The 12,269-nt window shown below is 41.4% G+C and overlaps 1 protein-coding gene and 1 long non-coding RNA gene across 2 annotated transcripts in view; one reads left to right on the forward strand and one right to left on the reverse strand.

Annotated features, from left to right (window-relative positions):
- LOC137265874 (beta-3 adrenergic receptor-like) overlaps positions 1-12,269 on the reverse strand; it is a 26,081-nt gene continuing 13,812 nt past the window's right edge. The window contains exon 3 of the mRNA XM_067801336.1: positions 1-2,142. Within this exon, the coding sequence (XP_067657437.1) occupies positions 1,354-2,142 (789 nt within the window). The 3' untranslated portion in view covers positions 1-1,353. The remainder of the gene's footprint in view (positions 2,143-12,269) is intronic.
- The window catches only part of LOC137265875 (uncharacterized), a 21,859-nt gene continuing 19,628 nt past the window's right edge, over positions 10,039-12,269 (forward strand). The window contains exon 1 of the long non-coding RNA XR_010954949.1: positions 10,039-10,139. This is a non-coding gene — a long non-coding RNA (uncharacterized lncRNA). The remainder of the gene's footprint in view (positions 10,140-12,269) is intronic.

Raw genomic sequence — 12,269 nt, forward strand, 5'->3', positions numbered from 1 at the left:
GGAAACATGTCATTATATTTCACAAATACATTATACAAATATACACATATAGAAAATAGTATTTACCAGCATACTGCACGACATGTATTTTTAATATTTCTCCTATTCATTTATTGTCTCTGGCAGACAAGTTCGAAATAAATCAATAGTAATCCATGTGTAGTCAGCACCTTAGCCGTTTTCAGAGGTTTCGCCAAAGATCTTTCGCCACAGTTGCTGAAGAACATCCCATGGTTTAAATACGACGTTAGTTTGTGCATACTGACAGACCTTTCAATATGGTATTGGGTCAAAAATCATGCAAACAGCAAGTTCGTTGTGCACAAAGTGCAAGTGAGTGCGTGAGTGAGTGAGCGAGTTTAGTTTTACGCCACACCCAGCAATACTCCAGCTACATGGCGGATGTCTGTAAATAATCGTGTCTGGATCAGTGATCAAGAACATGAGCATCGAAATGCGCAATTGGGAACCGATGACATGTGTCAACCAAGTCAGCGAGCCTGACCACCCGATCCCGTTAGCCGCCTCTTACGACAAGCATAGTCGCCTTTTATGACAAACATGGGTCGCTGAAGGCCTATGCTACCCCGGACCTTCACGGGTCACTGGCAGATTAAGATTAAAGATAATCTCTATTTGTGACTGCAACGACACCACTGTGGCCCATGTCATGTGCAGCTCCGACAGTGTTGCATTCAGTCATCGAATGAATGTCGACAGCTTAAGTATCTTTTATATTACCGCTTGCTGAAACTACCCTTGTCCCATTTCTTCATCAACACCCTCTCTGTCACTAGGACTTGGTTTTGATGCTGGTGTGTTAACGTGATCAACAGGGCAATGACCTTTCTTTGTAATGGAATACTAGATAATTCTTATGTTAATATAAATATATATTTTGTTCAGAGAATGTTTTGAGTTATCAAAATGACAGCATATAAATCCACTCAACTGTGCCAGTTTATCATCCACTCTAGAACATCTGTTATAGCATCCATATTTAAAGAATTCAGAATCAGACATGCTTGTCTTCCACTTCATCAGACATCTACTTACTCCTTATCCTTACAATGTAGTCCCTGACAAAGCAGCCCCTTCAAATGTAGTCTCACAGAAAAAAGGAATCTTAAAATAAAAAACAAGCACCTTGCAAAGTAGCTTCTTACAAAGTTGCTTCTTAAAATTGAAAGTAGTCCATTACAAAGCAATCCCGTACAAAGAAACACCTAGGAAAATAGATTTTTACAATTCTGAAAGTATTTTCGCACAAAGTATCCAAACGAAAGTTATGTAAGTATTCACAACGACGAGACGTTTTAGACATGTCACATCCATGGAGATGCTAGGTTGGCACTAGTCGGACTGTAGAATGGTGTCGGAGCCGCTACTGTCGCTGCTACCCAAATTCAGTCCAGAATGCCCGGTGTTGATAATAGAGTCGAGGGGAAACTCCTCGATTTCCGGAATGTTTGGCGTCGATTCTGTCCTGTTACAAAGACAGTCTTGTAGTCTTGTGGACTTCCTCCTGTGAGTCCTCGAAAGGTGGAAACTGTCCTGCGACACAATATCCTCCTCATACTGAAATATCACCTCACGGTCACATCCATGGCAGGGATGGGTACCACTATGGGGAACTTCCGTGTATGTCCTCTTGCACTGATGCACACCAGAAGAACCAGGTCTTTGAGTCCGTCGCCACGAATCTGAACCGTTGTTACAACTCCCGGGGTTGTATCGTCCGTGACCGTTCACATGCACACCATTCTTACCATTCCAATCCTCGTGGGTGTTTCCATTGCATGCGATATGCTCAAAGGAATCAACCACTGTGCTCCGAGTCGTCAACAATTCCACTCTAGGCGGGTGTACAACACCTCGACGCACTTCTGACTGTCTCCGGGAAAACAGTCTTCCGGCAGCTAGACGGAAGGACGTGCTTGTCACGCAGTAAATGATGACGTTCCAGAAGCTGTTGCTTAGCGCTAACCACGTGACCGAGAAGTCCAGGAGGGGGTTGACCTTCACCTCTCCTAGCGCCATCACTAACTGTGTGACAGTCCACGGTGTAACAGCTACAAAGAATCCAATTGTGATAAGGCCAAGAGTCTTGGCTGCCTTCAGATTGAGAGAACGTCGGGAACTCTGAAACAGACAAATGATTAATACATGCACTTTTGGCAGTTTGTTTCATTTATGTCAGAGCTTCTATGAGAATATTTTCATTTAAACATGTACATTCTTTAATATATAAGAACTAACATGGCTAGTTTGGGTTCCTTGCTGTTCCTTTGCCAGATTTCTGTTGATTATTTGTCTTTTGAACCAGAGCGCGAACAGGTTAGCTTGTTTCTGAGAGGATTATGTGTTTATGAAGGTGTCACCGATGGGACAGGAATTTTTGCGAACATCTGGTACCATCACTATTAAGATACGAATTCATAAGCACATGCTACAATATTGCCAGAATTGTACAATAGGCTTTCCTTTCAACAAAGATCTCAAACGTGTGTGGAAAGGGTTGTTACTTTGACATTATTGTGCTACAATATGAAACTGAAATTATGATCATCGAATAGTAACACGACCCAGAGATGCAATTCACGGTGACTTGCAACACGTCTGACCACTTGACCACCTGCTGTCCAGAGGTAAATTCCATCATTAAACATGTAAACGAGAAATTAATTTCATCCTTGTATCAGCCTGATTACAAAGGTTTTATGCCGATTGTTTTTTTCATAAAACAAATGGTGGATTAACATGGGAGTAAATGGATACGAAATGAGTTGATCACAGAAAAAGCGATAGGAAAAGCATATTCTTCTAGACTTGTAGCACTCGGCATGCATTGAAACATAAGTGGTTGTCAAGAAACTAATTTTCCCAGTCGACAAACATTTTTTTTGAAGAATCAAAAGAACATTACTGATTCATTTGCACAAACCAATTACAACCAGACTGTGTCACAACAGATACATGTGTTAACCGACCATCAATTAATCTTCACCAGTGTCTAGTTCAACTTTCACGAAGCGATTGAAGCTTTGAGGTGATCGAAATCCGTATTCTTTAACCTAGCCCTGCAATTGTGGCCCTACTGTCTCATATTGAACGGGGTCCAAATCATGAACTTGGTAATCACTTTATTTATGCCATGCAGTGTCAGTATGGAGATGGTTGTCGATATTGACCTGTGAATATGTCTAACAATCTTCTTATTCCTGTTGATCTTTGTCAAGACAGATGATAAACGCAATATCTCACTTTTGAACACGCGATACTGACTACCTAAAGATCGCGCCTGATACTAATTAACTTCTTGAAATGTTTGCAGTGCAACTCTTCAACTAAGATGAATACGTCATCAATATCGTCGCCTTTCTGTTGTTTAGCATCAGTCCGTGGCCTTGTTGGGGTCTTGGTGGGTTTGCAGACGGCCTTGGTCGGTACAATCTCAATGTTTTCAGGCAAAACATGTGATGATTTAGTACTCTTATTGATACATGTAGATGATAGTCAGTGTTTTATGTGTGCAGGGCAACTCTCACAAAAGGCCCCAAAGATGTTTACTAAACAAACAAAGGATGGGCATTTATAACACAATTCATTAATTCAGTTCAAATATTATAAATGTGGCATCAAAGAACATCACATCAGTTGACGACCACAAGGAAAGATACTGGTTTAAATTGTATCAACATATCGATCAATGACCTCGATCACTAAATCCATTATCAATGTATCTGGACTTGGTACTACAAAGGAGGACGTTGGACATTATAAGTGATTGATAATATTGTAATAACGTTATGATAAATCCGGCCTGCTCCAGTTATGTGTTGATTTGTCAGCCCCATTCCTAGGGCGGTGGATTGCAACAAAGCGGTATGCTTCAGTCTTCACTTTACTTAAACAGAAAGCGGACCTGTAATCATGTAACTGAAATCTTGTTGGCGTAAACCCAATCAACATTGTTGTCATACTCAGGCTAGAGTTTAAACTTTAAATTGCTAGCATCCTATGTATGCCTGTATATGTACACGCCTGACGCCTGTCACTGAACGTTTTAACGTGCATCGTTTCTAAGTAAACAAGTAGGGTTGTGGGGGCGTGAACACGTCACCTTGGCAGTGTGTAATGACTGATTTTTAAAAACAAATTCAGTTTAATCATCTGTTTGTGCGTATATATGTATGGCCTTTAACATCTCAGAATACATATCAGAAAAGAATGAAGGACTGAAAGTGTCTCCTTTGCGCGGACTGTGCCAGACTGTGCAGTCTTTTAATGAAGTCAGAAGAGCTTTAACAAAAGGAATAGGTGACCCCCTTTTGAAAGTTTCATAAACACTGCTTTGAGCACAAGTATTTGTTCTAGTAGTCCGTGAAGAACAACAGCAGGCCAGATGTGTCGACCTGGAAATGGTACACACCCACGTGGAACTTGGAACACATAGAACGAGACAGAGAGGGCTGATGTTCTCTGGTCCCTGCTGACCGGCCCAAGTTGCATGTCGTCTAGGCTTTTTGCTTTGCTTAAATTTCAGCTTCGTCTGTCTTCAGATCTATGTGCATATGAAAAACACACCCACACCCACACCCACACCCACACCCACACCCACACCCACACCCACACCCACACCCACACCCACACCCACACCCACACCCTGCCCATTGTTGCAAGAGATTTCAACCGGCATCCAACCGTGTTATTAATGCAACCAAAAACCAAAACCTTAGAAATATAAAAACTGGTCTTAAACATCCTGGATTAAACATCCTGGATCAGGATACTAGCTGTTTCTCATAAACTCAGTAAACTATCTGTTGAACTAGACAGCATAATTACAATGGGTGAAAAGGTGCCCCATGTCGTGCACTAGAAACATCCGTCTGGAGACATATACTGGGGACATATGTCATCTCTTGCAACATGAACAAACCCAATAATCGTTTGTCTGGATCTGGTTCAAGCTGCGAGATTAATTTAAGAGATGATAAAACCAGATTACTCTACTGGTTTTTATCGCGTAATCGAACCATTAATCTTATAGATAGTGTCTCGTGTCATCTAGATATGTATAAGACGTGACTTGATTACATACCGAGAAGCTGACCTTCAACTCAGGTGTATTGTCCAGACACTGGCATATTATATCTACTTGGACATAAAACTGAACTGAGACTCACAAATGACATCATTAACGAAGAAAGGAAAGGTTCTACCACAAACTGCACTACAACTACTACGAAATACTGTAAATTGAATTTGTAGATCAGTCCACAGGGAGCGCTTATCAGAAAGATATTTATGTATATTTAAACCAGGCAATAGTGAAACTGGAATCGGTCCTAAATGCTTTTGAAACCAGTTATGGTTACAACTTTTCTTTCTGGATTGGAATCTGATAGAGAGATACCAGTGGGCTACTTTGCTTATATTTTAACTCAGCGTCATTGTTCGTAAAGGAAGGTTTTACTACTGTAAGATAGCTCTGGGTCGTGCTAGGCTGTCCGATGAGGTCGATATGCAGCTGTTCTAACGGTACTCGGTACAAGTGACTCGGACACTGCTGCTATTGATTTTAACACGTTAAGGACGGGGCCTTAATGTGAGGATAATCCTATCTTCGTGATGGACGTCTAGTGCTTCTGTTACTAAATCTATATAGTCGTTAATTCCTAATGCGTTGTAATATTGAAGTTTGAGATTATCTTACTTGCGGTAAGACTCAGGCTGTGGAGTGCTACCAAGTTGTCATTTGGACTGAGGATTACAATAATGTGTCAGATTTCTTTTTAAAATGTTGTTTTTTCTCAAATATTAAACACAACTTTCTAAAGCATGTTTCTGAGGTGGATGTTGATTTAACTCAGTGGTTTAGGTGTTCGCTCGTAACGTCAAAGGTCCGGGTTTGATTTCCTGGGATTCCACGAGATGTACCCCTAAACAGTAAATATATGTCATTGGAATATTCAAGGAATTGTAGGAAATTCCACATTGATAAACGCTTTCGAGGATTTCCTTCTTGATACCAACTTTGGATTTGTTACTGCAGTAAAAGTGAGGTATGCAATAAAATAATAATATGTGTTGTGACTGGTGAAGTAGATAGTTAATAACGATAACATCGGATGTGACGGACCAGATTGGATTATTCATAATTGGAGCTTAATATTTCTAGTTTCAGTCTCGAAGACAGCCTAACACAATCTTTCAGCTTCCATCCAGCGTCGTCCCCGTGTCCTTGTGTCAGTGTTTCCTATTGTGTCCAACCAAAGTCATTAAAACAATACATTTCCAAATTTGAGTTGATATGTTTCTTTGCCGTTTACAATACAGATCTCCCATACGCACCCAACTGGGATACGATGACATGTATCAGTCAAGTCTGCGAGCCCCATCACCCGATCACGTTAGTGACTTGTTACAAGCAAAGGCTGCAGATGACCCGAGTCTTAGCAGGACAGTGAAAGGAAGCAACTGTCGGATTAACTTCCTCGACATAATTGTTCTGGTTGTTCCTTCAGAAGATGACATGAACCATTGTACGGCCACAGACCTTGCCTTGTATTGACCAAGCTCACCAGGAATTCAGAAGCGTTAATAACTTTCAGAACGACAGTTTGAATACATGTCTGGTGACCTTATCCGAGAACACTTGGTTCCCAGACAGGCTATCATCAAGTTCCAAACGTGGTATCTTCGGGCTTCCTCTGATTCTTGGACTACGGCGATATCAGTAAGTACATGGCTGTGACACCTTCTGAAAGCACGTCTTCCCAAAGACACGGTGTTGGGTTCAGTAATCAGTTACTTTGGAGCGGATGGTGAGACAAAACACATTCCTTTGCCTACTAAAGGGTGAGTAAGTATGGTTTTACGCCGCAATATTCCAGCACTATCGTGGCAGGGGACACCAGAAATGGGACTTCAGACATTGTACCCAAGTGTGTAATCGAACCCAGGTCTTCGACGTGACAGAATCTTTCAGCTTTTATCCCCCCATCGTTTGCCGAGTGCTTGTCTCAGCGTTTGAAGTTTCCTATTCTTTCCAACCTCAATCTTTCTACTAGTCTAACCCCTCTAAACGGACCGCACACGTGACAGTTTGTGCTTTATAAATATACGGAAGTCTTTCAATATTATGAGCATCAATTTAACTGGATTGCATGGAGTCCAAAGAGTCTTTGGCAGTTGCAAACCCAGATATTGGTATCAGTAAAACATAGTATGAAAAACTTGTTTAGGAAATATATCTTACAACTATGTCAAGTTAATCGCGGACAATTCCTTCATCAGCATTTCTTCTTCGGGAACATCTATGAACAAATAGAAATATCAACAGATTTGTGAGTTGTGATATGTGATAGATGTGTGTCATGTGGTGCCACGTCAGTATTCGCCAAAACTGTAATTCCTGGCAGATGTGAATTTCTCAATTACCGCTTTCATAAAGCACAGCCCAGTTCACGTTTTTTTTAAGACGCACTGACGGCATAACATTCTATCCAATGTGTACAACACGTCTACCGCGCTACACTGTGCTGGTCGTGATCAAAGACGATATCCCTGCCTTCAGATAAGCCTGGAATGGATCTACAAGATTAATCTACCAATGAGCTCTTGGATATCACCCCGACGCCATAGGATTTGTATCAAATACATTATTGCTTGTAAGAAACGTGTGTACTTCCCCTCATTGGCATCTACATCGTTTGAAGAGAGACGAAACTTTGATCTCATCGGGCCGCAATATTCCTTCTTTTGGTGTACTAGAATCACTAGGAAAACCCTTAACCTCCGAGAGTGAGAACATTACGATCTGCCGGGACTTCTATTTAATGCACATGTCACTCAGATTACGTGTAGGACTCAAGTTCGTGTTACTATTTCACTATGTCATGGCTGGATATCTGATAAAAAATCCACAAAGGGCCATAATCATGGATATGCGATATTTGAGCCCTAGGTCAGCGGATCCTGGATTAAAGACGTGACGTAATCGTGTGCATTAATTTGTGATGCCCGAGAGAGGCGGGCCAGACTTGAGCTAAACTGGGCTAACCGTAATATAAGGCGATGATCTAGTTACCTGGCATCCAGGTGTGCAAATGTGATTTGAGATCTTTGTGCCTTCGATAGAGTTGTATTAATATTATGGATAAGAACCTCGCCCCCTATACCTCTATAAATATATAACGACCACGTCCATAATACCTCTAGTATTCGTCGAAACTGTATCCATAGACAAAAGCAAACTAGTGCTAACTAGGAACCTAATATGTGAAAGCCAGACAGCCTCCCGAAGAACGATCAGGTCTTGACGAAACAATCCAGTGATAGACAAAACGATCCTGTGACAAGATAATACGTTTGCTTATTATTCTCAGTGTTAAGTCAGTGTTACACAACAACAGCTACGATCGACTTAGCTCTAAGATAGCTTTGTTGGAAGGCAACCCTGAACTGGAAATGAGATCATTAAGCATAGTCCACTTATGGAGGACCATAAACATAAATTGGTTATATACCATGGATAAAGCTGTATCGAACTGTTGCATGGGAGCTGATTGATTTATCAATTTCGGCTGCAATCATTATTTGATGACTGATACATAATCATCTTACCTTCACTAGATCCACATACTCGTAAAATATAAATTTTTAAAACAATCGCGTGTCAGATTTAACAAAGACGAATGGTGATATGAACTGCTATTAGACACACGACAGTCGAATGCTCTGAACCAATCAGAAGCCGGATCTCTTGTGTGACCTTGACCAACAGAAACATGGTACTTCCTGATTGAATATATCTTGAAACACCTGCTGGAAGAAGATTGACGGAACAGCTACGCCATCTGTGGATTTCAGAGACGCGCGTGTTTATACTAATAATACACGCTGGAAGCGTGGTGTATCGGGAACTATTTGGTGCATTGTTCCTGGGCCCATTTCGGCCGCCTACATTAGGTGTGTCAGTGTAAACACCATGACAGAGAGCGAGTAAAGCAGCGTCTATTTCCAGGTCGTTTACCACTGCTTACTGATACTGAGTCGAAGAAATACAAGCATTTCCCACATGTGGTGTGTCAGATTAAACCAAGATTGAATTATATACAAGGTGTTCCACTTTGGGCTCATTTGTAAGACAGTCGAACATGATCCCCATTTCATCACGGAACATTTAAGTAAGACAGACAAACATCTATTGCAAAGACGTTTACCTGCTTATTGACTAGACAAAAATACATGCATTCAACTCGTGTGGTTTGTCAGATGAACAATGTGTCCCACTGAACCGCCTTCTAAAGTAAGCCCAGTAACACAAGAATGTGGACATTTATAAAACATCAAATCCAAACTTATTGAATACATAAATTCCACTTTCAGTTGATATGCATGCATTCGAGCTAATGCTCTCCTCGCTGGGTGTTATTACCCAGTGTGCATGCGCGGCGTTAGAAGGTTTACAGTCACGTTACTAATTCTAACGGGTACCCATTCACAGCGGGGTGAGCTTCATACAAGCTCCCATACCTCAGAAGACATTACAGGTCCTATACGATCTTCATTGTTGAACTCCAAACTTACGCCAGGCTGCTGAACACAGTTACGGGGATATGTGACCTATGCTCCGTATGGATCTGTACATACTCGTACCTCGCCAACCAATGATTTGTCTGGTTTGAACTCATATATATGCCGTTGTGATGCAAGCATGATGTTACCGACTACGAGATAAATACTTTCAGTCATTTGCGAGATGATTTCCGACACCTCAGGTGCGCATGTGCCTATCAACAACCTGCGTTGTCTGTTTCCCGGATTACATGCTCTAAATCTAAATCACAAGTAGTCCGATGAATGAGCCCAGGGGCGATATCTCTCAACGTGGACCGACAGACGAGACAGCCTTGTAGGTATATATTAACGCCTGAAACAGGAAGCTGACCTGTGTGGAAAGATCTTTAATTATCGCGGAGTTTACGTGCAACACGAACCATGTGACTGAGACGGATCCCAGAAGTTCGTTTCAGTGAAACTTTTGATGTGCTACAAAGTAGATGTCTGACTCTGGAATGAAGACAGGCTTGCACCTGATAAAGCGTCTATCCTTGGGCTAGGAATGAAAGGTAGATACCATAATGTCACTCATTGTTTCCTACAGTTGCCCAAACTCTCTAAGCATCTCATGCAGTGAAACAAACGCAGTGTTTGAAATGTAATCATCTTCTTCCCCCGTCTTGGTTTAGCCTCGTGGTTACAGCGTTCGCGCGTCAGGTTGAAGACACAGTTTCAATTCCACATGGGTACAATGTGTAAAGCCCATTTCTGGTGTCCACTGCTATGCTGGTGCTGAAATATTAAACCATACTCAGTCACTCACTCACTCACTCACTCACTCACTCACTCACCCACTCACTCACTCACTCACTCACTCACTCACTCACTCACTCACTCACTCACTCACTCACCCACTCACTCACTCACTCACTCACTCACTAGCATGATATGTTCCATCATCAATTTTCAGAAATCAGATTAACCAATTACACGATTGTCCTGATAGGACACAGCATTTGCCGGATTAAACTATGCTATTTTCCTGTAGAATTATTCATCATTTGCGTTCATGGTATTCCGATTATATGGTGGTAAGGAGTTTCCCAGCTCTTAATCTTCATGCTTTCTTCGTGTAAGTTTGACAGTTTGGTCACCATGGCAGTCTTTGTAAACAAAATGTATAACTGCTTCGTAATCCACCCAGAATACCCAGTACGTACTGCATCGAAAAGAGTGTATTTTGCCAGCAGCTGTAGCCTCTCAGGGATGCTTTGTACGCCATATAAAAAGAATGCCTGTCATAGTGCTGATCCGTTCAACAGAGAAGGATGATCAAAGAGGACTACACGTCTACTGCTTGAGTACCCCATAACAATACCGAGTAGTCTAATTCACCGGATGATTGTTTAATACAAGCCTTTCTAATAAACAGTCCTAAACCACTGTCGTAACTAACTGTTCAAAGCAAATGCTACACACCTTCACAGCTAGTGTCTATATGTTCTATACAACTGACATAAACGCTCTAACAATGTTGTTAAGAGTTGTGGAAATGTTCTATCAATTACGTAAATATTTTTAGCGACGATCGTTAGTGTTCTCAACCACTACCGTAATTATGCTAAGCAAATCTCAATGTCCTAGTAACAAAGCATCCATCGGTAACAGCAACTCTACTACAGCTGAAAAAGAATTTCGTCTTTATAACTGAATAGGTCACCAGATTTGGTTCGTTTGAGAATATCGTTTTGCGGCTGGCATCGCAATTCATAGGGATTCTAACCTGTCCATTATTATATTGAGGATATTTTGGCTAAACGGGATACCTGAACGGAGTACTGAAAGATTACGTCATTAGACCTGCATGTAAATATGATTGAGATTTTCCCTGCATACAGCAAATGTAAACACAGATCAGCTGGTTCCTGGACGTCGGGTTCTGACCTGTTTGACAATGTAAATAGGGCAGTGTCTGTCATTAAACAATCAAGTCTGGACCAGACTCTCAACTGAGAGAAGATGATACGTGTCAGCTTGCATGATCACCAGATCCCGTTAGCGCCTGGGTTGCTCAAGAACAATTCTAATCTGGGTGAGCGCCACAGGTTTTGAAGTACCAAGTGTATTCCCTTCAACGGTACCTATTTCCATCGAGTCCCTGAATCAAGGTGCATCCATGGAGGGCTAAAGCAACTACAAACGTCATTGACTTTATGTAGTCTTTATCGCTTTCGCTACATTACTTCACTGATTTAGAGATATCGAGCTGATATGTGTACGTTACTATAATGCTGTTTTCCAATAAATACCTCGGGTACAATAAAGTGAGAAGGAAGATTACTTGGTATGTGAAATGTTGATAAAGGATTGATACAAACCATATTACAACAAATAAGACCAGACCCAGTTTGGAGAGAGAAGGAACTATTCGGGTTTTCCAACAAGCCCTAACTTGTCCGCTAAATAACGAACGTTAAGGTTAATCTAGTCATAGCAACGCGTCATTACCTTAATCACAAGAAGGCAATGTCTCCATTACACACTGGGCACTCATTACAACGTCTAGACTTGGCAAGGTGCAGTAGGATTCTGACACCATTTCCCTTGGCAATACTGTAACTGACATAGGCCTTTATGATACTTTCTCAAACTCAACTTGTCAGTCATGCAATGCAAATGAGAAACTTGGCTATTTAGTT

The sequence above is a fragment of the Haliotis asinina genome, chromosome 15 (assembly GCF_037392515.1).
Source record: "Haliotis asinina isolate JCU_RB_2024 chromosome 15, JCU_Hal_asi_v2, whole genome shotgun sequence".
Lineage (NCBI taxonomy): Eukaryota > Metazoa > Mollusca > Gastropoda > Lepetellida > Haliotidae > Haliotis > Haliotis asinina.